The 25,425-nt window shown below is 43.5% G+C and overlaps 1 protein-coding gene across 10 annotated transcripts in view; it reads right to left on the reverse strand.

Annotated features, from left to right (window-relative positions):
- Positions 1 to 5,699: 5,699 nt before the first annotated feature.
- RhoGAP19D (Rho GTPase activating protein at 19D) overlaps positions 5,700 to 25,425 on the reverse strand; it is an 81,389-nt gene continuing 61,663 nt past the window's right edge. For 4 of the 10 annotated variants that reach the window (XM_065485522.1, XM_065485523.1, XM_065485525.1 and 1 more), the window contains 24 exons: positions 20,455 to 20,625; positions 20,038 to 20,164; positions 19,711 to 19,838; positions 18,527 to 19,571; positions 18,016 to 18,285; positions 16,706 to 16,813; positions 16,371 to 16,547; positions 14,866 to 14,940; positions 14,317 to 14,443; positions 13,502 to 13,613; positions 13,320 to 13,406; positions 12,372 to 12,560; positions 11,511 to 11,712; positions 11,271 to 11,416; positions 11,052 to 11,216; positions 10,836 to 10,994; positions 10,568 to 10,783; positions 10,369 to 10,507; positions 10,013 to 10,173; positions 9,589 to 9,958; positions 8,686 to 8,969; positions 8,497 to 8,629; positions 7,235 to 7,467; positions 5,700 to 6,523 (listed from right to left, as the gene is read on the reverse strand). In XM_065485522.1, the coding sequence (XP_065341594.1) occupies positions 6,050 to 6,523; positions 7,235 to 7,467; positions 8,497 to 8,629; positions 8,686 to 8,969; positions 9,589 to 9,958; positions 10,013 to 10,173; positions 10,369 to 10,507; positions 10,568 to 10,783; positions 10,836 to 10,994; positions 11,052 to 11,216; positions 11,271 to 11,416; positions 11,511 to 11,712; positions 12,372 to 12,560; positions 13,320 to 13,406; positions 13,502 to 13,613; positions 14,317 to 14,443; positions 14,866 to 14,940; positions 16,371 to 16,547; positions 16,706 to 16,813; positions 18,016 to 18,285; positions 18,527 to 19,571; positions 19,711 to 19,838; positions 20,038 to 20,164; positions 20,455 to 20,625 (5,298 nt within the window). In that variant the 3' untranslated portion in view covers positions 5,700 to 6,049. Of the gene's footprint in view, positions 6,524 to 7,234; positions 7,468 to 8,104; positions 8,177 to 8,434; positions 8,630 to 8,685; positions 8,970 to 9,588; positions 9,959 to 10,012; positions 10,174 to 10,368; positions 10,508 to 10,567; positions 10,784 to 10,835; positions 10,995 to 11,051; positions 11,217 to 11,270; positions 11,417 to 11,510; positions 11,713 to 12,371; positions 12,561 to 13,319; positions 13,407 to 13,501; positions 13,614 to 14,316; positions 14,444 to 14,865; positions 14,941 to 16,370; positions 16,548 to 16,705; positions 16,814 to 18,015; positions 18,286 to 18,526; positions 19,572 to 19,710; positions 19,839 to 20,037; positions 20,165 to 20,454; positions 20,626 to 25,425 lie in introns of those variants that run through there. The other 6 variants (XM_065485524.1, XM_065485531.1, XM_065485527.1 and 3 more) reach the window with 6 other exon arrangements.

Genomic DNA, 25,425 nt, shown 5'->3' on the forward strand with positions numbered 1-25,425 from the left:
TCATGTACTGGGCCAGCCATCAAGCGCGCTTTCGCATCAAAATCAGTCACGCCGCTGCAGCACTCCTTGAAAAATTGCAGGTCGTTTTATAGCTGGAGTTGCATCTCGACCGGTATAATGTTCTGCTTGTCCGGCGCGGGCAGATGTCCGGCCCGTGAATGAACCTGAGCGCTCTATTCTACACCCTGGCGAGCTTCAGCAAGTTGGTCTGGGTGGCTGATTTTGAGTGCCACGCAGGGGCGCCTTAGAACAAAAGTGGCTTCACCAGGGTACTCGCTTGACTTGAGGGGTGCACGCGCTCAGGATACGGGAAACAAAGTCGAACTGAACTTAGTACATCACCCAAATTGACTGCATTATTTGAATTGTTAATTTAATTTGAAGTTTAACAATGGCATACAATTTATTTAAATAAAAGGAGAAATATAAGATTCGTCTTTTACTCTGCCTCTTTTACACAAATCATGTGCAAGTTGGGCAACCCGGGCAAGGCAATCAAAATAATTATCAAACGTGCACATCTTATTTTATGTTTTTAACTCGCTAGCTAAAACAGCTGCTGCCCAGAACAAGCCGAGATAATTTTTCTCTTCGGTGTTTTAATTTTAGCCATCCATCAAAATTTTAAATTCAGATGAAAACTTGTTTTTATTTTAGTTTTTACAGATCTAAAGCATATATTTCTTCTCAAGGTGATGGTCTGTTCATCAAAATCAATTTAATTTCCTATTCTTTTGGCGCCGTTTAACATAGTTTCATTCAAAAATGCTCTGCCATGCTGATGCCTAGCATAAACAAAATTTTGAAATTATGATTTTGTTGGTTCATTGTAATTATGCCAATATTATTTGACAAATTTTCGTTGATTTAGTTAAATGACCAGATCAGAATAAACACACTGTGCGAAAGCCAGGGTAAAAAAAAACGGAATAAATTTGGTATCCACTGGAAACACAAACTTGTAAATTAGAGCGAAACACAAAACAATTTGTGGGACTCTTTGTTTTCCAAAATTATTCGTTCCGAACGTGGAATGAGTTTCGATCCGGCTAATAATGGCACTCAAATTTTGTTGAATTAACACGAGTATTTTTTAAAATGCTCTGGCCTGTTGTGTCGCAGCACGGCAGCTGCTTTTGTGCCCTCGGCACTCTCAGCGGAAATGAACTGTTCTCGCAACTGTGTGATGGCCATTGCTCGCTGCGAGTGGTAAACAATAAGCCTTGTCCACTGTTGAGTGGTCCGCGTGTCAAAGGTCGCCGGGCCGTCCGCCTTCAGCCCCGGAGAGCATGGGGGCGGTCGAGTGAGCGCTAAACAAAGCGGTGGAATTCGAGCATTCGCTGCTCGCTCGCTCTCCGCTTTTGTAGCGAGCTGAGCGCATTCGGCCCGCGCGAGCTCGCGAACCATTAATTCCACTCGACGGTGTGCGCACGTTTTTGGCGGACGACTCGCAATTCCATTGCCGGCCAAAACAATTTATTTTCATTACGTGCACGCAGCAGGGAAGCAGGAACAGACCGTTCTCTTCCGATAAAATAGATAATCGATAGGATAAATTCGGGCCCGCTACTCGAATTGACGTCGACTAGAAAAGCGGGCGGGCGGGCAGGCGGGAGATGCACGTACGCGTATGCCGGCCCGCTGTAAATCGTTGTTTCGAGCCGAGCACCATAACTCTGGGTCGTTATCTTTCTCGGAATGCCGCTCATCTGCAATAGAGATAACAAAAGGCAGGGTGATCTCCAATTAAAGGAAGCTGCTGCCGCCGAGCACCAGCAATTCGCCTTCGCCGCTCCTTCCAGCAGGGGCAGCGGAATTGTCCCGCCTGGAAATCGAACGTACCAAAACGCCGATTCAGCGATGAAAAGTGCCGGCTGGAAAATTCGATTTTCGCCATCGGACCGCAGCTAAGCTCTGTTTAATGAGCTCGACTGCATTGGGGTAGACTCATCACCCTGCAGCTCGGATGAATCGCGATTTCCAGTTGGGCAGAGTCGGCTGGACGACTCCTTCAGGCCCACACCCCGACAACCGCACGATACTTTAATCCTTTTCAGCCGCTTGTTACACTTACTCCACTCTGCTCCTGCCGCTTTATCCGGCGGGCCGGACCGGCAGTCCGAGTGTAAGGGTCACTTCGCATTCCAGTGACCGCGTGTATTCCCACTTGTGGCCGATCGAGACGATCACCGGCGGAAATCGGCATAAAGCCTCTTGCTCAGGCCGGCGTCCCCTAACCCGGCCAATTGTCAATAAGCTGGATTAATTTCCTGCTTTCTTCTTTGCCCACCGTCGCAATGGAAACTTGGCTGATTGAAAAAACTGTCCGAAACAAAGAGATCAAAAGTTGCAAATCACCGATATGTAGCAGAGCTTCCTTTGTGTTTGCCTTTTTAAACTTTTATCCACGCGCGTGCTAGTCTTCTCTCGATCGTTCTTCAAGTCGTAAATATTTTCTTTTCTTAAGGGAACACAAAGCAACTGTTCTCCTCACGAAAAATATTTCCTATCTCTGTCCCGACGGGTTCCGCACGGGTTTCGCCCGGGGAATAAAGTTTTCAATTCTCTGCAGCTCCCTTGACGTCGGCTTGAGTGATCCATAAAATCCGATGTCAAACAGAAGTAGGATTAATAGAGATGCACGCTGAAAAAATCGCTGTTGTTGTCTCGCGAACTTCTCCATCACATCGCATTGTTCGAGCTGTGCGAGTTGGCTTAGTTTATTTCAATTTATGTTTAAAATTATTAATCAACAAAGGATATTTCTGATATACATATGAATTTTAACGTCCCTTTAACGTTCTTCACCTATACATAGAATTCACGTCCATTAGAATGCTTTTAAAAGTGAATAAAGTTCAACTGCCATATAGAGAGTTTGACTTCTTGAACTCTATAATATGTGTTCAAAATATCCAGAATAATTTTGCTTAACTCAAAACCACTTAGGCCTTATAATTTTTGCTTCGACTCTTAGTGTCTTTTTAAACCTTTGGAAGGATTTGAAACTTGTATAATTTTTACGCATTCTATAACAAACCAGAGGATTGATGCAAAAATCAACGACGAATTTCTAACTCAATTTTTGTTCTGACCGTAATTGAGACTGTTAAAACGTTAAAAGAGTCCCAAATACAAAATTGCACTTTTCATCTCTAAGATCGACAAAATTAACCGAAAAAAAGCCACAAAAATCACTACTTTGCTCAATAAATTCAAATAAAAATTCCCCAGATGCTTATTTCTGATGTCTAAAGTCAAGATTGTCTGAATACTTGTAGAGTTTAATTTAATTGAAGAATAATTGAACATTTATTGAACTTCCGGCAGGGAAAGGCTCATAATTAAATTCCTGATACAATATAAGTTAAACAAGCGCGTCCATCTAGAGCAAGCAGTAGTCTGCAGCGTTCGTCCACGGCGGTGCGCCAGGCTCTCGCCGACCACTTTTTGCACAATTTTCTCTCGTGCCACGTTCGTGGAATTGCGACGCGCGCGTAAGAACCACCACCGCAATAAAAGGGAAACAGCGCAGAAAGATATGAATTAAAAGTAAATTCGGTGTGTGCGGGATGGCTGGCTGCTGGCTCACTCACTAGACACGCGGGAGCAGAGGAGCGAGTCACGTTGTTCGTCGGTCGTCGGCGACGGCGTCGAGATAAAACAATGTGCGCGGATCCAATCCCCCAAGGGGCTGTTTTATCTGGCGGCTAGGTCGCGCAGCGCAGCGCAGTCGTCGTCTGGCAAGAAAGTGTTTGCCGTGCTTTTTCAGTAAATAAATCTCGCCGCATGCACACAATGTAAATGAGTAGGTGTTGAATAATGACACCTTTTTCGGCCGGGGCCGTTTTTGCTGAGAGCCACAAACACGTCCAATGAGCGGCGCATCGCAATTTGTCAAGCTTCTGGCTCGGCGTGCTCTCCCTGGCGCGGAAAAGTCATCGCCTCAACGGGCGGGCGGGCGGACGGACGGCTGGCTCTGGGCTCAGTGTGCGGTGCGGGTGCGCTCGCTGCCACGCGGCCGCCGCCGCCGCTCGTTCTCAGCAGATGCCGGGCAATTTTTTATGCTCCTCCCCCTAGGCAAGATTTATGATTTGGCTGCCGCATATACGATTTTAATCTCGCACCGAATATACATTCTTTTTCTCGCCCTGCTCTAAACGCGATGATAGATTGTTTTCAGATTAAAAAAGGACCGTTTTTCTAGTGGCGAAAGTTTAATCAACACTCACACAGTGCTTGAAATATGATAGGAGGGACGCGTTAAACTATGTATTTTATATCTCTTTTAGAGCTGCAGCGCGCTCCGCGCGGCGGACAATTGTTTTTTGAGGGTTGTGAAAATATCGGCGGTTCAGATTGCCGGCGGCGCTGACTCTTTCACGCCGTCATCTCTTTCACCCGCTCTCACCGCAGTCAAAAGGCCCCGATCGCTTTTATTTGCTTTGTATTCGCCATTCAGAAGCGGCGGTGGCTGCTGCTGCTTTTAAAGGTGAATAATATGTATACACTTTGCGATGACGGCGACGGTGAGCGAGCGCAGCCAACCACCCGTTCACAGGGGGTAAATACGTAACACCAGATATATGATAATTCAGTTTTCACCGGTGTAGAGGGAGCACCCTGCCGGGGATGATTTTAATAATTTATAATGCGTTTGAGTGGGAGTTGCGACGAGAGGCTCTTCAAGTGCTCTCCACCCCCTTTGCTTTATACACAGGATTTTGCACACATATCTCGGTGAGTGAGTGAAGTGGTAATTTTTCAAGGGTGAATTCTGCTCTGCCTTTCGCTCTTTCTACCAAGACTTTTCCGGCAATCTTATCTTCTTTCATGCTGCGTGCACAAAGAGGACAACTTGCTGGATTTCGTGGAACTGTTTTACAGTCTCTGTAAACAAGTTCTTTTCATCACTACCATCAAAATCTCAAAGCGACCACGATGCGTCTTTTACAAAAAGGTTTAAGAAGCCAAAACTCGGTATGTTCTTCACATTTGTTTTCCACTACTTTCATCTTAGATGTAATTTTTTATTCCTCTTTTGCATGGTCAAATGTAGAATTTCTCTTTATATCTCTTCATTTACATCGTTAACTTATCAATTTTAAGATTAAAGGGATTAAAGCAGTGGGAGATATTTGAGCAGTTTGAGGATCTAATTTTGGCTGCCCAATGTCAGAGATGGCAAAAGGTGGCTAATTTAGTGACTCGAAATGCTCAAATAGCGCAAAGGCGCTGACCCGCCACTTGCTGGCTTTCGCTCCTTTCCAGCGGTTTTATAGACAAAATCAAAGACCTCGGCAAAATTGGGCCCAAGCTCCTTCGCGGCCACTCAGTCCCCATGTTATCTGCTCAGCAGTGCTATTGGTACCCACGGCATGTGCTGAGCAAAGGTTCATAAAAAAGAAAAAAAATAGATAAATAAAATAAGAGTTGTTTTGCAATGTAAATTATCTGCTTATTTCCTTTTAAGATCACAGAGGTATTAAAATAAAAACAATATGCCAGTCACATGCCTTCATCTTCATGTTAATAAGCGTCAGTCCTCTCTACGACACACTGCTTTTTAAATTTTGGAAACCTGTTGCTCGTGCGATGTTTTCTTTCATAACAGCCGCGCGCAAAGTGGAAATTTGCTGTGTGAATGCGTGCGGATGGAGAGGGTGTGAATGTTGAAAGGAAATCAAAACGAACAAGAATTCAGCTCATAACACCTACAAGTTTATTTACAAATTTCTACACGATAAAACAAATAAAAAGTTCAATCTTATATACCACCAGGGTTACACAAGAATCTTCGCGAACAAAAGAGACATATTTCTATAAATATACGTGGGGAGACACTACTAATTTGTTCCACTTGGGCACCAGTTCCGCGAGTAAATCGTTCTTTCGAACTCTACTTGTGTACTACTTGATACCTCACTTCATTTAAAATGCTTCTTCAATTGCCATGTATAGTTCTTTCAGACCCATCATGAGATAAATACTATATTACGTTATAGTTCACGACTCCGGGCAAAAAAAAAGAAAAAAAAGAGCAGGAGGATCAGACGTGCGACTCAAGAGGAATGGTGAGTCCGGCCAGAATGTCTGGGCTCGACTTCTTGCTATGCTTCTTGAGGGCGGCCAGTTCGGCAGCCAGCAGCAGCACGACAGCCGCAGTGCGCGGACTGAGCTCGGGCGAGCTGCTGCGGAGGCGGCCCCGTTGCAGCCAGCTTCTGAGGGCCGCCTGTTGCTGCGCCTCCGTCAGAACTGGTCCGGCGGCCGAAATTCCCTCGTCGGCGGGCCAGCCGATCTTGGCCAGGTCCTTGGTGCCACCCACCGTGTGCCGCCGCTTGATGCCGCGGTGCGTATAGGCGCCGCTCTTGCGCTTCATGCGCGCTAGGAAGGCGTTTGATGGCGCCAGTACCTGGCAGTTGTTGCGCACCTCCTTCTCTAGCTTGCTTAGGCCCGAACCAGAGTCGCGTTTGCGACTGCGGTTCTCCTTCTCGCGAGACTTGCAGGATTTGTTCGGAGAATCCTGAAATTTAAATTTAAAAAATACCATTTTATTAATTTACTGAACTCATTTAACTTATTGGATGCATTTTTAGCACGGAAATGGAAAAATAATAATTTTTGAAGGTCTAAAGTTGATCTGCAGTCAACAGGTGGAAGTAAGAGTGCTAAATAGTTTTATGCAAAGTGGTGAAGCTAGTTAAACTGGAGCAAAATGTCTGTGGCTAACGCTGAAGGACGTAATGTTAATCATAGTGGTTGCTTTGAATAATCATTGAACCAAATTCAAATCGTGGTCACAAATACACAATTTAAACTTTTCAGGGGAGTATTTTGGTATAAACAATGAAATAAAAATTGAAATAATAGAAGCAAAACTTAGAAAAATCAGATTGTAATACTCCAGATAGACATTCTTTCACTTAATTAGCCTGCCTTGCTATTACTTTCATCAGAGTACATTTCACAATGAAATGTAATTGAAGGATGTTAATAATTATCGAGTATTTAGTAGCTCTTAAATCAAAATCCAAAATCTAGTGCAAAAATTCCTTTGAGATGCAGGAAAAATGTAAAAAATACATCTGTTGAGATACAGTTTTGCGCGCCTAGTTCATCTAATGAATTAATTTATCATTTAATATACATATTTTGGTTCTTCTAGTGTTTAAAAAACACTCAAATATAGGAAATAAATCCAAAGTGATAAAAAAGCAATGTAAAGGGTGCTGACCTGGGGAGAACCGGTGTTCAAATCTTGCGATTTTGTCTTGCTTCTGTGAAGGCTGGGGTCTCTGTAGGGTCTAAATTCAATTGCGGCGTTGCTGGTCTGCTTTTCCTCCGACTTGCTTTCATCTGCAGGAGAACTCTCTGCTGGAGACTCATCTGCCTGCTTATCTGGGTGGCTCATTAGGTCTTTCATCTTCTTGTCAAAGGTGGAAGTAAGACTCTCCAGCAGATCGTGCCCTGGATAAAACTAAGTCAGAAAACTAGCAATTCGGAGAGGAGTGGAATAATTATTTAGTTTCAATGATAATCGTAAATAAATAAACTTGTAGAAAACAATCGTGCCTTGGACAAGATTGGTGCAGTTTCATATTGCTTTGAAAGTCACTTAACATTGAAAGAATAAAAAAAATTGCAAATTAGTTGAGCTCCAGTTGCTGAAGTGGAGAGTCAGAAGCTTTCTCTTGAGAAATTGATTTGCGAGCCTACTCTAGGTTCTGAAGAGATGTAAGCCATGTTAATTATTGTTTCTCATTTTGTATTAGTAAGCAGGGATAAAGTTGCTTGTGTGCTGAGATGGACATGCTTTTAAGTTATTGCGACATTTCGAAAACCAGCTGAAACTATTTACAGCAGCAATGTTTCTGAAGTGACTGTTAGTTTCAAAATATTTGTTAGCCATTTCTGTGTTGATATTATGCACCTGTTTGAAAGCACAAATTGTTGGTAGTAAAAACTCAAGGGCACAACTCATGCAGTGCAAAAGTCGAGTGCTGTCAGTGAGGATGAGGAAGAAAGAGAGAAGCCCACAGCAAAGAGAGCGGAAGAGAGACACTGAAAGTATTTCACACACCAACCAAAATCCGGCAGCCCTTACCTCAAAGGGCGCATCAGTGATGCACATAATAAGGAGTGGGAGAACCGAGGAAAAATCTGGCTCTGCGTCTCCCTGTCAGAGAAAAGGAGAAGGATAGAGAAAACCAAACAACCCACCACCGGTTCAAACACCACCATCATTAGGGCAAGCATTGTTCTCCCAAAAAACGCGTCAAATTTCAAAAAAGAGAAATACAGGAGGGTGGGCGTCTTCTTGCAAAGTTCAGGCATGACTGAAAATGCGTGTCTGCGTTCTCTCTAGAGTGAGAGCGTGAAAGAGTGAACAAACTGGCTATCTCACACCTGCTAACTATTTGCTCAATATTGGTACCTAGCCTGCACTTTTGGACTTTTTGTTTTTGTCATCGTTAGTAGAGGGTATTGTCGTCTCACCATCGTCGGAGGTTTCACTGAAAGGTCGGTTGGCATTTGACTCGAAAGGTTTGCCACCATCAACGCTGCAGCTCTCGTGCAAAGAATCGAGCGACCCACAGCGCATCACAAACGGAGATGGAGCGGTGAGCGCCTGGACGAATCAAAAATTAATTCAGACCCAGGTATGAGATTTTCAACAGCACTCACCATTTCGTTTTCAGTCTTAAGCCTTTTCAAAGATCCATTGCTCTTCTGAGAGTCTACACTAGCTTTATCATGCAGAGAGGAAGCCGAGAGATTCTCTACGGAGTTTCCTCTCCTGATATTCCGCAGCGTGTTCAGCACAGCCAAAGCGGTCCTGCTGTCTTGCTGTTGCGAGCCAGCGGCCGACATTCTCGGAGATCCAGAGGGGGGCTTGGCACTCAGGGGCAAACTGTGTCTGTTCGAAGAGCTTGCGTCGCGATTTGAGTCAGGCTGTTTCTTCCTGATTTCTGAGAAAAACAAGAGCAAAATCTTTTTAACTGTTATTCTTGTTAATCCCATTGGCGAATCTACCATCAATAAACCAGGGACACCCAACTCCTGGATTGCAATATAAGTTGAGAATTCATATGAGATGCTTTTGAAAAGAAGGACATTCAATTTACCTTTAAAAGACATTAAGCCAATCACAAATTAATTTGAATATACCACCCTCTTTGGTTTATTGAAAAGCAAAGATGAAATTAAGAGAACAAGATATTGATCCATTGACCTTTAAAATGATAAAATAAATAGTTAAAATACAATTGAAAAAATGCGGTAGTAGTTATATTTGACCACACAAAAGGTCACGAAAAACTGGGAACGTGTGATTTGGACTAAAAATTCGGAGAAGTTGCCTGATTTTTAGTGGTTGCTTGGAAAAGTACTGAACTATAGAGGCTTTAATTAAAATCAATAGCCAGTTAACTATTAACCTGCATGGGATTGTTTCAATATTTTGGTTTATACAATTCCAATACGCCAAAAACGTCATTTTTTTATTTTTAAAAAATTTGGGTAAAATCTAATTAATTGCCTTCACTGTTTAGTGCTACAGGGAGAATAGCACGTAAAAAATATACTCACCAATTGGACTGGCACAGAAATCATCAGTCTCTCCAGTAAGTGAACCTCTTCTGTCCTCAAGGAAATGCTTGCTGTAGTCTCTACTTAGCGCAGCCTTGGTTTCCTGCTCGAAGCGGCGTACCCTTTCTTGCGTGTTAGCACTCAGGCCAGTATATGTATGGATGAGACAGCCATCCATCAGCTTAGGGGTGACTGGTGTTTGGGGCTCTGGAGGGGGCTGGTGTGCGTGCTCTTGCTGGGAGACTTGCTCTGGGTTGGCAGTGTGGATGCTCTTGACAATGTTGCCAGAGAAAAGCACTGAACTCAGGATGGACGCAGCAATGCTGGGTGTTTCCGAAGGCTCACCCTCCGACTTGCTGCCCTTATCAGCCTGGAAGGTTTTTGAGAGTGAGATTTCTCAGATATTTAATACCAAAATAATTACTGTCTTATCGTCAGCATCGCGAACGTCGGTGCTGTCTTCCGAATTTAGGCGCATCCCCCGCTTGCTCTTGGCTTTCTGCATCTTTTTGTTGGCTGCAGAAATTATGGAGGAAACAATTTCTTTGGCACTCAGTTCTTTACTAGGAGATTCAGCTTTCAAGCCTACAGGGAGCAGCAAGCAAATGGAAACAAAAGAATAAAAAGCATGCCTAAGCACCAAATCATACTTAAAAATAAAGTGATTGTTTAGGGCGACTATATACTGGTGCCATTTGAAAAATTACATTTCATATTCAAACAGCAAACACAAATTCAAATAATATCATATTAATTATTAGCAGATACTATAAGGCATACCTTCAACTTTGTGGATGTTGTTCAAAAGCAAAGCGTGGTTAGCTGCGTCAGCTGCGCTGTCCGATTCAGGTAGACTTGAAGGGATACTAATGGAAACTGGATCGTCTGGATCATCTTCATCAGAAAAGAACCAGTCCGCCTGAAGTGACAAAAATAAAAGGAATTAAATGTTGTTTTCAGGAGAAATATTGGCCCTTACGTGTGATATAAGACTCTCTACAATTCTGCACTGATGAGGCATATCCGTGACCATCGCCACCATGTTATCGTCTGAAGCTCGCAGAAGAGTGGGTCCAAATACAATGGCCAAATTCTTCGCCTCCATCTTGTTTGTGTTGCTGTGCTCAACCACTTTGGTCAAGTGCGCCATTAAGAAGCGCAGAGTTTCGTAATTGTGATCAGGAAGCTCATGCACCTAAAGTTTTGAATGAAAAAACTATTGAGACTGACTATTGAGTAGCGCTTACCAATCTCCTTATTTCTCTAAACCTCTTTCTAACATCATCAAATTTGTCTGCTAATACAAAACTAGGATACAACTCTGAAGTAAACAGCGAGTCTGGCAGCTTTCGAAAGAAAGACTTGAGAAGACTGGATATGACATTTACGTCGTTCCATCGTGGATCCTGAAAACATCAAATCAATTTAATGTAAGGCATTACATTGCAAAATGAAAAGCATACCTGTAAATTGTTCGCATCCGATCCTCTATTTGCCGCATCAGTTAGCGAGGTGACTGCTGCTGTGTTTCCAGGTACTCTGTAAATGCCGATGACTTCCAATCCCCTTTCCTCAACGATTCTAGTGCACTGCACCACCAACCAAGGCACAAATTCGGAGAAATTCGACTGCGGATTTGATAAGTTACGCGCTGTTCTTTCAAAATAAAACGCCAACTTTACCTGAGGACAAAATTCTAGCGGGATACCAATTGTACAGCCTTCAGGGTGCGGGGTGGTAGGCGAGTTGGGTGAGTTGCCTTGCATTTTCCTTAACTGCTTCGCAACCCTTCCTTTCCACGTTTTTGTTTTGGGAGAGGCTAGAGGCTCTGAAAAGATAAAAATCGTCTCAATATCACGCAAACAAAGGCACTCTGATAGAAAAAGGTATTGAATTTCACGGATTGATGTTATCTAACTCACCATTCTGACAAGGCTTCCTTGTCTTGTTGACTGGTGACTGTCCAGTTGGCGACCGGTTTCTGAATGAAGTAGTCAGCTTCCTTATTCCCTTGTGGGCCGCTACTGGAGAGACTCTGGGACCTTGCGGAGGGCTGTTATTGCCCGTGTTGTACGGCGGCGAGGTGGGTGGCGTTTCACTGCTCGAGTCATCCTTGAAACTCTCCTAAAATCGAGTTTCCAGTTTCATTCACTCCAACGCTACATACGCCTCGACAACAATCAATGAAATGACAAGGCTATCTTGCGCCAAATTGAAATGCAATCTGACTCATTTGTAACCCGAGTAAATGTCGTGAATAAATTAACTAGAATATTACGCCTTCCTTCAATAAATGATTGAAAATGAGACGCGGTGGATGAGAAATGCTAAATGAGCAGCACCGGTCGCGACCCACTTAATTTATTTCGGTATTCATTCCTCGCCGAGATCGTGTATTAGCGCGACAGAGAAATATTATTAAAGTGGCACAGTCTTTGTTTTGCAATTACTTCAATTAATCAGTAGAGGATGAAATACATGATGAGCTATGGATAATGCTATAGTCGTGATTTGGCAATTTGCTTTATAAGTGTGTACACACACTAATGGGAAAATATAATCAAACTAATATGTATTTGTTTTATGACAAGGGCGTGGAGAGCCTATCGCATGTACGCGCAATTAGCACTTTCCACGTAATTTCTGTTTTCTCTGACCATATAAAAAACTGAAGTAAGTACAGAGAGATACAAATATTTTCCTCTGTTAAAAGATAGAGCTAAATGCGCCAAACACAAGTTGAAATAAACACTGAACACGTGCTAAAATAAATAAAAACTCACAAGTGACTGAGGTCGAAGGAGATGCAGCCATTTAGCCATGTCCTGCGGGTCCTCAGCCTGGAACAAAAGTTGAGAGCCTGAAGATGTGTCCACTCGCAGGACATTCTTCCTCTTCGTGTAGTCCGCTGCAGCGTCCACTGTGCACCCTTGGAGAGGCACCACATGTTCTTCTGAGGAGGCACCTTGATTCTAGTAACACAACCAAAAGTAAAATTTTTAGCAAATTACAAAGTTGCCTGGAAATATACACGATTTGCCTCAAAATCAGCCAAATACATTAACACATCGACCGTCATGAGATCAAAATACATCAAGTTCACCTCTAGTAATAAATTTCTCTTTGAACTACTCCTTTGTGGGAAGGAAAAGCGTTTTCTCAGGGAGTTAAAATTTTCCATTTTGACCTTTTTAATTAAATATGAAAATTACGACTCTATTGTGAGAATGCTAAATGAAAATACGGGCTGCGAGTACGAGCCAGCGGAAATGCGCCACCGCAAAAAAAACATGTTGGGGTCATGCGTGGTACCGAAAGACTGATAAAACAGGTTTTGATAACACAATCCCAAGAATATGAAATAATACCACAAGAAGCAAATTTAATTCAACTGTGTGCGGAAGTAGAATATTTCGCTTTAAAAATAATTACTTTCCAAATTGTTACTGTCATTATCATTACTCACCATAATTTACAAAAGAAAGTCTTCTGCTGAGAAACAGGGAAAACGTATCGCAGCAAAAATAACGAAACTTGATTTAGTCTTGAGTGTGAATCACCCCCGCAAACTAGTAGCGCATTAGTCATCCATACAATAATTATAATGTTGCGACGGCACATTTGCAACTTGAGAGGAAACGCGTATCCGTTCGATGGCCTATATTTTTCAGACTGATTCTTGGTACTGGCCGCGGCACAATTGAGAGACCGACTGCTCACTCAGTACTCACCGTGTTATCCCTACGCTCCTTTCGCAGGTGCAAGGCGTTCGTCCGCAGCACGGCCCACACTTGCTTCCAAGATCTGTCGGTCGCCCGCTGATAACAGAAAAACGACACACAAAGTTACAGCACAATTACGCCTTCGAGTCATTGTCATTTATGGGCATTTAAATGGGCAAACGACTACCTACCTTGCCTTCTTGTAAGGACACCTTGCAGTGTAGCCACCCTTCGCGCAAGATTTTGTCCGCCTGCTTGCCGAATAAATCTTGGATCTTTGCGATGCTTTTCTCGTCGCTTGGACTGTAGGCATTCATTATTGTCACATTAATTTAGCATATTATACCGTTCAATTTTCTGCTTGCAGTAGATAAATGCACAAATTAAAACCACTACCAGAAAAATGTTTTAATTCTTTATTATTTTTTTTGGGTCAGACCAAGATGACTGTATATTGGTTTCTGCCCTTTTACAAGTGCAGAAGGCACTGATATTTTTTTTTTATTATTAATGAATCGTTTTTTAAAAATGAAATTTCGTTGACGAAAATGAAAATTAGATTTGTTTACAAGAGGTCGCGTGTCTGGTCATGCAACACGCCAAACAAGCCTTCCTGTTTTACACTTAATCCAGTTGTTTTTTCACTCTTATTAAATTGGCTTATATTTCCATGCATTGATGTACAATTAAGAGTCGAGAACAAATTTTAGAACCACGGACAGCATTAAATTATCCACACCAGTGGCGAGAAAAGCGCACACATTTATCACAGTGTGCATGCGTGGCCAAGAATGCGACACACTCTCAGTTCTCTAAAGCGAAAGCTGATCTGAGAGACGCAGCAGACCAAACCGATTGTTCTCCCGGCTCATTTTATGCTAAAATATTCCAATTAGTCGTTCACTTAATTGGCAACGACACAGGCGGGCGAGTTAAGTTCAGGGCCACCCGTCTGCTACGGCCTTCCAGCGACCGCTCTGGTTTCTCGCCGTGACATTTTTCTCACCTTCCAGCCGGCGATTCGGCGGGCTTCACGGCAGTGTCGTTGTCGCTGACATCACTGCTGTCCATGCGCTCGCTCCATGTCGCCTTGAGGTACGACTCACGGCGGACTGCACGCTCTGCCTCCACTTCTGCAAAAGAAGAGGATCAAATAAATTCAATAGTGAAGTTTTAAGTAAATAATCCTTCCAGTGGCTGCATTTTAACGACTCGGTAACTTCTAATGCAAAAATGATCTAATGTTTTATAGAAGGTAACTTGAAGAGCTATTAGGGTGATTATTTAAAACTTTACTTTTGTAGAGTACTTGCAGGAGATATTGAAATCCACAAGAAAAAAAATACTTATGGGTGTATAGATGACGTGATTTATTTATTGATACGAGTTTAATTACCCGTCAAGAACAAAAATAGACCTACACTTTACATCTGTTTAGAATATCATAGCTTACACGCATAGAAAAAATTATATATCTATGACAATGTAATAGCAATCATTTAACTTTAATTGCACAAGATAATTGCCCACTTGAAGTGGAAGAAGTCGCACTTACCGAGCGAGTGTTGGCGCGGCTTCCTCATCTGCACTCCACCCACGACGGCAGGTGTTGCCTCATTGTTGTTCCGACCTGAAACAGCGCAGCGTCAAGTATAGCACCTGCTCTGAGTGTTTGAGGACGATATTTTCCTTTCTATTGTTCGGCCGGCAATAACAGACAGACACACAAACCATAACAGTGCGATCCACCAAAGGAGAGAAGGGGAAGAAAATGTAATACCGATGCGAACTCGCAATCACGCAGTTGCTTCAAAGGGCAAAAGAAGATGAAATTGCTCGGTGTGCGTATACAACTGCAATTGGCGGCATAATTGTCTGCGTTTTCTCAGAAACGAGCGATTGATTCTCGTGTAATTTATTCTCGCCTCTCGCGCAAGGCTATAAATTGATCCGCGCGCGATATACTAACAAGGCGAGTTCCTCTTTTGCATTTCATAAATTTATCACGTCAAACATATGCATGTAGGGACGGTACTGAGAGTTTAGATTTGTGAGGTGTGCACACAATTGGCTGCGTAATTAGGCGGAGGCCTGCCAATTACATACTGTAATTGATGGGCTTCCTTTGAGAACCGCTGATGAAATCCTTCACAGACCATTGGCGTTTAGCTCGAATTCACTTTTGTTTGAAGTTCCAATTGCAAAACAAGGGCGGAGTTGGATGCAGTTCCAGAAACGAAATTTTAATGCTTCGCCATGCACGCTAACAAGCTGAAAATTAGCTGCTGAGTCAGAAAAGGGGCTGATCTCCTTCCTTGAAAGTTTACGCCGAGTGATATGCGCATTTTAACGAACATAAAATTGTGTTAATGCAGAAGGAAAGGATCAAGTGGATAAGGAAACTTCTGCTGTTTCATTACAAAAAGAAATGCAACAATAAATTACTGTAAAAACCGAACAATGCCCCTTGTAATGAGTCATTTGTACCGCTTGTTAAAACCATTGAACGCGTTTTTATGCCTAACCACTAAAACAATGCACTGTTGAATTGTACATTTGTACTACACAGCCCACACCTCCCACGTGAGAGAAATCGGGAGGGCGCAGCTACCCATAGTCCAGAGGGCAGCTGTTGAGAGAAAGTCCAAAAGCGCGTCTCGTTTGCATCGCTGAAGGGCAAGACGAAAAATTTAATTCAAAACTCTCATTTTCATATGCAAATGCGAGCCGCGGGCGAGTCCGAAGAAAATATCATCACTCATCCGTGATTGCATCTTCATGTACAATGCATTCCTTTCCTTGCAGCATTCGATCTTTGAAACTGTTTATATGCACGAATTGTAAAATCATTTAGATTAAAGGGAAGGAGAAAACAGTTCTTCACATTTCAAGCAAATCAAAACCCGACTAAAATGTACAGATGCAAAAATATATGGGAAAATAAAATCCAGCGTTCAAATCTAAACCCAATGAATACGTGAAGAGAAAATGTATTTAATGTTCGACTGGAGGATGGATGCGTGGAACGAACGGAATAAAGATCAAGGCTCATGCATTTACCTTCAGTCGCAGTGTGTGCCGACTCTCGAGGCTCGGCGGCACCCGTGGCGGTTGCCACCCCGTCCTCGGCGGTGCACGCCGGCGGGGGTGAGGGAGGGCGCACAGGGTTCTGCAGGTTTAAGTGAGAGGGACGAGCGGGTCTAGCAGTTACCTCAACGTTCGATTCGCTCAGAGTGGCTGACAAACAAAACAAAATCCGTGCTCTAACTACATGGGTGCAGCAACGAAATCAAAGTAAAATTCAAGAATAATTTTCAAGTCAGGCATGCAGGTCTAAAATAAATACAAATCGAGATACAAGAGGATTTTTGGTTTTGCAAGTAAATGGTACTTACGAGTTGAAGAGCGACGGGTGTCCCACGAGGTTGGCGCCCGCGGCCACGACTCAATCGAGTTGGATCGCGAACGGGGCATTGGATGCACTTCTGCTGATGTGTTGGATTCTGTAAATTACAAATTAAAAAACAGTTCAACATGGATAGTTGATATTTTTAAACACATAGTTCGCTAGGATGCTGCACGCAAAATCCAGGCTTACGAATAGGATTATCGATGGGATTTAAAATGCCAAGTAAGAGTCTACGAGTAAACAATGTCTTGTGAAGTCTATTTTGCATTTCTCGTTCGAAGTCAGTATATATTTAAAGAGCTGTGAAATTTTCTTATTCAGTTCACAGGTCTCTGCGAGCACTGGAGGTCAGAAATTTACATTTGCTTGAAAAGTTCGGACAATGCAGTTTAATTAGCCGCCTGGATTTTAGTATTCATGCGTTGTTACTGTTACTCTCGCAGCAGTTGCATTTCACGGCGTGTTCTCACTTTTCGGGGTCATGCACAAGGAAAAAGCTGAATCAATGTAAAAAGTGCAAGGCGGCACCTGACCAGTTTTAAGGTCGCTGTGCTTAATGAGTGATCCGAATAGTTCGTGATCGAGCGCTATCTGCTAATTTCAAACACACAATCGACCAGGTACCTAGAATTGGTGCGAGTCACGGAGGAAATTAATGGCGGAATTCAGAATGAACAGTACACACTAGTTACTTTGATTTGAATTAGGCCACCGCTGCATGCATCAAGTGAAAAAAAAGAATTGAATGCTTAATTCCTGTTCATTGTTGTTGATGGCGAGGCGGCCGCCCGTCGTTGTCGGTGTATTATTTAAGACGGAATTTACATTAGAAAAGAAAAGGGCCACACGACGCCCACACTTATTCGCTTATTAAAAATAGTCGTGACTTTCCAGTTAATGCCGCACGAAAGGCACTTAGCGTTCCGCCAGTTTTGGCTATGAAAACAAACGAGCGGGAAATCCTCCCGAGATCTAGCAAATGATGAAATCTGACTAGATTAACGATGTTTTACTGCGCAATCATGGCGGATTCGCACTATTTTTGCGACTCAAATTGGACGCGCATTCCTCTCTTCAAAACAGTTTGAGGATCTGCTTTGATTGTCTAAACAATTTTCTGACCCAGTTTCAACTGCTCATGCACACTAACTAGGATGAATTTCAAAATTCACATTATTAGAAGACAATAGCTAGCTAAATTGCATTTGTTAATCATCATTCAAGATTAGTAAAATGTGAAGCTATGATGAGGTTAATAATTTTTCCCAGTGCAACACGCAGCATTTGCGGACAAACCTTTAATGTCATCATCACCACCAGATTCATCATCTTCAAGCCAGCCAGGAATATCGTCACAGGGTATATATCTACCACCAACAGGGATCAAACGGTTCCCAGAGAGGGAACCAAAAATTGGGAGGTCTCTCGTTCGGATTGTCGGCTTTTTGGTTTCGGTCGGGGTGGTTGTAGGGGACGGCGAGGGCGTCGGGGAGGCGGGGGGCGTCGGTAGGGGTGGGGGGCTTACCGACACCACGGGCACTATTCTCGGAGGTGGAGAACGCGGAGCTGAGAGGAGGGAAAGAAAAGAAATACCAACACCTTTGATTAGAAGGTGGTGCCTTGATAAAAAAGTAAATTTGTGCGCCAGGATTGGAAAACTACAGTACTGCAAAAATAAAACGCAGCAGCAATGCAAATTTATAATTTTGGCGTTTTTCCTATTAGCATTGAATGAATAGCGATGACTGCCAAAAAGCAAAACCGGCAATGGTGCCAAATTGGAAGCTAATACAAAACGAAATCTCACCTGTGTCTAAAGATTTGCTCTCCTTGCTGAGGCTCTCAAACTCCTGCTTTCTGTGGGCGACGTCGGGCACTACCTTCTTGGCAGTCAACCTGGCCAATTCGCTGCGGTACAGCACCGTTTTATCCTCTTCAACCTGTCCACTCTCGAACTGCCTGGCCCTTTTAGACACCATTTGGGACAGCGGTGAGATCAATCCACTGCCAGAGTCCGTTTTGGCAATAGGGGACACTGGTTCACTTGAAGACAGTGACGAGATGGCCAAGTTCTCCGTGATCTTGGACAGAGTGGTGACGAAGGTTCTCGGACTGGTGTTCTGCTGCTTGATTGGGGAAGAGGTGGCTGAGAAGTTAGTCACTGGTCCTCCGTACATAAACTGCGCCCTGGCAGAGGCCGTCGCTGAGATGGATGGCGAGGTGGGCGTCTCCTCTGGTTGCCTCTCCCCATTTGCTTGTTGGGGCGGCCACTGGGGTTTCTCAAACTTACTGGGCACCGCATAGAACTCGCGCACCTGCGCGTTTGGCAGGCAAATGGGCTGATTTGGTCTCTTTAGGAACTCCTCTTTCTGCTCAAAACTCTTCTTAATCCTATGTATCACAGACGGGTCGGCCTCGACGTCCGACGAGACGGACAGCCGCGGCGAGTCGGACGTCAGCGAGCCTGAAGACTCACGTCTCCGGTCTTCATTGATTCGACGCGAGGCGGCGGCTGCGACGGCACTGCGGACGCTCTCGGCGCTGCTCACGAGACTGGCCGCTTGGTGGCCGTTGAGCGGGCGGCCGCTAGTCACGCTGCCCTCGCTCAAGCGGCGGCTACTGCCCTGCCTGGTGAGGGAGCGCGTGTCCACAATGCGGCCGGTTAGGGCCTCAGGGTGGCCTGCCGTGTTCGAGTAGGTCAGCATCGGGGATGGGGACAAACTGGGGTGCTGCTGAAGACGTAGACTCGAGTTTGAGTGCGCTTTCATGCCCTCAATGGGCAGAGAGTACGATTGCTGGGACTCCCACGGTCGTTGGTTGGTGTACGGGTTGTGGGCGGTCTCACCAAAGTACTGAAATTAGAACAAAAAGATCAGCACTCAAGCTTGATAGAATTAAGGTATTTTCTCAAACTGCGACCAATTTTAGTTTGATCGCTTCCTGAATGCGTCGTAATGCGGAAGAAATACAATTTGCGTGCGTTGAACTTACCAGCTGCAAAAGATCATCCTCCTTGGGCACCACTAGGAGATGAAGATATGTCTCGCTTTGCTGTACGAGTTGCACAACTTGGGCGTAGTTCAGACCGACTTTGCCATTCACACAGACGATGCGATCACCTGAAAATGCCAACAGTGATTAGTCGCGAAGAAAACGGATCTTTTGTTCTGCTAGAGAACAATGCCAACTTTCGCAGGTGTCTTATCTGCACCTCCAATCATGCATGCATGTGCCTAAGTATTCCAGTCAAATGCGGAATTTGACTTTACGACGCAGTCAAAATAAAGTAACATTCAAAATGGCTTTATTTGGGCTTACCAGTTCTTAATCCCGCTATATGTGCAGAACTCTGGTCGCGAACGTGCTTCACGAAAATTGTGTCCATAGGATCATCTGGCCGACTGTGAGTCTGCTGGATTCCAAGCCGCTGCTCACCCGCCAACACCTACACATACACAAACTTTCAGTGTCTGTCGTATTTGGACAAAATTAATCCGGCAGCTTTCACAACATTAATGGATTTAACGATTTGAAAAAAAAAAAACCTAAAAGTAGATCTTTTGCAACCTGTTAAATTTTACTAAAGGTATGAAACATGAAATATAACTTGTTCAATTAAGGAAATAAATATTTATCGAAATATGTATTCTAAAGAACGTATTTTGAGCAACTAAATTTAATATTTCAGTTTCCATTAAATATAATTTTTGTTTAAAAATGAAAACCAGTGCTTACCGTGTAAGAATCGGGTGGATAAACAATGAAATGTCGCAGTGTGAATCCGAATCCATCGTTTCCTCTTTTTAAACGCAAACTCCGCGGTCCTCGCTGATACTGTGAGCGGTGCTGATGGTGGTAGAGCGACCTGCTTGGCGAAGTAACTTCAGGTACCCGCCTTTCTGGGGCCTGAAAGCAGAAAAAATACGTTGATGAGCCCACTTATTGATTCACCGGGCGAACAATAAACAAACAATAAAAACGGAGCATTGCACAAATGAAATTGGCAGTAACGAAGGCGCGAGCGTGTCCTTGGAAGCAATTTTCAGACTTGTTGAGTTGAGACACCAGAAAAAAATAATGCACAAAGAGTTCCTTCCATTCCGCGGCTACTAATCGACTGACAATCACAAGTGCTGCCGAGTGTGCGGGCGCATCTGCCGCGTGCGTACGCACGTCACGTCATTTCACTCAATTATGCACGCCCTCGTGGAAATGGAACAAATTTGGCCGGGCTCTTTGGTGCGTGACTAGCCGAAAACAATTCACCAGCAGGGACTTTAACCCCGCGGGATAGAACACAATGTGTGCGTGGAAATCGAAAGTTAATTGGTCAGCGCGAAATTTGCATGTCCATATATGCGAAAAAGGACCGAACAACGTGACCGGTGTTGCAATGCAGCACGGCATTGTCACACATTCTAGGCATTTCCGAGAAAATATTCTCAATCAACAGGCCGATGGCGATGCGCGACCTTTGGAAATAAAACGTAGTAGTTTCGTTGGTCGCTCTCAAGGTGGCCACCATCCTTTTCGAATGAAACGTCATTATTATGAATAAGCCTCTGCGGATGATAATCAGACATAATAAGTCATTGTGATCGGCGAAAAACGGCAGCTTCCTTCCTTGAGCACGGGGGCATTAAAGCCGCGACGTGATCAAAACAGAGAGACGCTTGCGTCACTATCTCGGCAGATTTTTCCTCAAGCAGTACTGCTGGCTGGCTGACTGACTGGGTTTTAATAATGCATAAAGCGAGCAGCAGAAGTAATAATAAAAAATGACTGCCAAGGAACTAATTAACAAGCAGTAGCATCATTATGCCGAGTATAAATAGGAGAGTACATCAGCGTAATAATTAAAATTCACTACAGGCCGTTTTTGCAAGGCTTTTTGCAGACACTTACGAATTAGTTTCATTTTTTTACCATGAATACACGAGGTACTCTCTTGCGCTGTCTTTCATGCTACCAAGCTCAAGTAATGATGAGACAAAACAATATTATTAACCTTTGCTCTTGCTCTGAGAAAGTGAAATAAGACGGCGAGATTTGCATGCATATTTGCATGCTCTAATTCATCCTCGCCGCTAATAATGAGCTTCGGCTTCCTAAGCAGAGCATAATGAGCCCAGCGATCATTTACTTTCAACTCTACCTCATTAAAAATTTAAGAGAACGCACATTTTATCAGTTATTTAATATTATTGACTGAATTAGCGAATCAAAATAATTGAGAAGACGTGGAATGCTTTTTAACTACCGAAGTTAGCTTTAGCTTCATGCTATGGCATAATCTGTTCGTAAATTAGAAAAGGAAAGCACCGAAAGTACAAGCAACACAGGTGTGCAGTGAACGTAAAACGTAATATGTGTGTGAACACGGGCTTTTAATGCATTAAACACCAACTTTCTGCTCATTGAAAATGATAATGAATTTCGCACGCGGAGTGTGTCAAAGGCGATTGTGCCGCGAGAAGGAAGTCAGTCGTTCTGCTGAGCGCTGAAAATGATTTCTCCCTCGGCAGTGTGAATTCGCGCGCGATACACGGGCCGTGATAAGCTCTGCGCCCATTTTCACACTATCTCTCGTAAACTTCCTGCCCGGCGGGGAGAAATTTGTCTTATTTGTCGTAAAGCGCCTGGAGAGTGTGACTTATTTTTAGCAAATCAATCCATTTGCGTAGGAAACAGAAGCCATACTAGACTAGTGGTTGCATGCGCTGAAAAGTGTTTTTTCCAGCCAGACACCGACGCGCACAAAGCAAAACTAAAGCCAATAACACGCTCCAAAGGGATATTAATTTCACCATTCGCAAAAAGGTACTCTTGCGCACAATTTTCCGCTCCTGCCACATCTTGAGTCACTGACCCTCTGATCATTGTTTGTCCCGAAAAGAAAGAAAAAGACGGCGGCTCGGAGAAACAAGATTTTCGCAGCGGCACACACAATCGATTGGTCGTTTTTTGTTTGCACTTACACGAGTTACTCCATTGTAGTCGAAAAGAAGTGCGTTTCACGTGGATAACTAACTCCTCGAGCCATTATGCATATTTTGCTGCGCACACCACGCTCGAGGGCCTTGATAATATTATAATGATGCGAGTTGGAGCTGTAAAACGATTATTTTGCAATCTAGGCGGCGCGCTGATTCTTTCAATTACCCTTTGCTTGGCGTTATCACGCAGAGTTGGTAAAGGAGAGGCTGCTTTATTAGCCGCTCTTATGGATGGAAAGGCACCATGTTGTGCCTTCGATATTCTGGGGGTTGAACTTTGACCTATCACTCTATCATCAACTCAAATAGCGGGCTGAGAGAGTCGTAAAAACGGGGCGAGAGCAGGCGTCTGATTCCTGCATCACGCGTGACCGAATCTAATGTGATTAGCACAGACAGAGGCGGGGAAGTGTTTCTTGGAACGAGAATTTGGCGAAATGAAGGCCCTAGCGTGAAAATTGGTTTTTAACAGCTCTAATTGGAAATGATTAGGCTACACGATCTTCTTTTGCCAAGAGAACATGAGTGAATAGACACGATGAAAAACAAGCGAAAAACTATCGAAAAAGTACTAAATGCACGTTTAAAGTCGTTTAAAGTGTAAAATGTTTCACGAGAAATATCCTACGAGGGAAAATTAAGTACCATTATTTTTAAAATTAGCAGTCAGCATGTGGAGCAGGATTAATAAAAAAATGCTTCATTGATACAAGACAACATGAATATATATAACATGAAAATATCAAAGAGAAGCCATCAAAATACATTTTTGATTCGTACTCAAATTTCAAGTATAATCAGTAAGCACGATAAAACAACCTAATTTAAGTTCCTAAAGTAATAAAGTCTTTAACAACCAGTATGTTAGTTCAAACGAAATGCAGGCTATCATTCATCCGCGGCGATTGTTATTAAATCGAGTCAGTGCTCCAGCGGTTAGGCAATTGTTGGAATACGGCGAGTTACTCAATGCGAGAAACAGAATCGCCGAACCGACTAGCGGAATGGCCACACCGGCGGACGCAGATAAAATCACAAGAGTCAGCGAGCTTGTCTATCAAACAATAAAATATTACCGTGTGTGCATGCTGCAGATTTATCTGGCCACTTATCTCTGCTTGATATCAAATCTCGCACAAAGATAATTACGTAATAACAACAACAGAGCAACCGGCGTTCTATTATTTTATTTCCTCTGCAGCTCGATGGCTCGCAGTAAGAGGCTGTTTCTGTTCCACCTGCACCATATATATGCCAATTTAGTAGCTAGCAACAGAATGCAAAAACACGCGACCGGAATTAGAATGAGGATATGCGTACATTTATGTGTACTAACAGCAGGCCATTTGTGCGGGTGCATTTCCCGGAAGGTCACCTTCTCTGCGTCAGTGACTTTGCGTTCTGTGTTTTTCCAGAGTGCGTCTGATGCGTCTAGTGAAGGCTGAGCGGATTATCGCGCGACAATATGAGTCTCTCCAGGATTTGTGTCTACCAGGCGCAATTTCTTTGTGTGCACCAAGTGGCTTTCGTCTGGGCCCTAGCGCACACTTTTCCTTTAGATAAAAGAATGGATAAACACATAAACTAGACTTATGCGCCTGCCAAGTCAGCTCTGTTTATTAAAGTGCGTCCAATCCAGCCTGCCGCTTGGGTTGTTTCTACATTCGAAATAAAATCATAACTAAAAAAAAATTAATATTGTGACTGAGAGAAGGAAAATTCGATTATTGTCTACGAACTTATTTGATGTTATATCTGACTATCAACAATCAATATTTAATAATGAAGGTCGGCACAAACACATTAAATTTTCTCAAATTCATATGGTAAACTTGCTCTAGTCTTGGTTTCATGAGCTAAACGAATTGCAGGTCAAGCAGTAAAAATCGCCAGTTCAAACCTCCGACCTTGGCTCACATTTACCGAGCATCTTTCTCCTTTCAGTGAAAACCCTTTCGTCGTACCAGCTTCCATTTCGATTTGTTGATGCACCGTTGAGCCGTTAAAAGTACAACAAAGCCGGATTAACCCATTCTGATTCCGAGAAAAGCAGCCATTCGGGTGCTCACGCACAATTTAGTTTGAAAGTCCGTCTGACTGACTGTCTGGCTACTGTTAGCCGCTGTCTCGGCGCGCACAAGGCCGGCCAACACTTAGTGAGAAGAAAAGCTCTGAGCGAGCAGATTATTTGTAGGATATACACAGCCGAGTCTTGAGGCTGCGCGGCGTTTTAATGCTGACTGATGATGCTGGCTCAGATTCTTTATGCATGAGCGCTTCTAAAAGGGATTATTTTCTACAACAAGTAGCCAGCACTCGAATGATATAAATTCAGACGAGCATAATATGCATGTCCAGCAGCAGCAGCTTCCACTCAAGAAGATTGCTCGTCTCGCTGGCAAATTTGTCGCTTGAAAATGAAACATCCCGGCATCGGCGCGCGCGCGCTCGCGGCAGCCGCGTTTATTGTGTTAGATATGTTTGTGTATGGGCGTTAATGATATAATGTAACATTGTTCGCCAGCTTGCCAATGAATAATGCGTGGTGGAGATAAAAATACATATATACTTCTACTGGTGTAACGATTTAATATCAACACAGCCACTTTTCTCACATTTTCATGCGCACACACACGTGCCGGTGTATTATTCCCCGCATCGTGTACACAAATATGGCACTTTCCAGGTTATATCTAACTTGTCCCCACAC

The sequence above is a fragment of the Cloeon dipterum genome, chromosome 3 (assembly GCF_949628265.1).
Source record: "Cloeon dipterum chromosome 3, ieCloDipt1.1, whole genome shotgun sequence".
NCBI classification, from domain to species: Eukaryota; Metazoa; Arthropoda; class Insecta; order Ephemeroptera; family Baetidae; genus Cloeon; species Cloeon dipterum.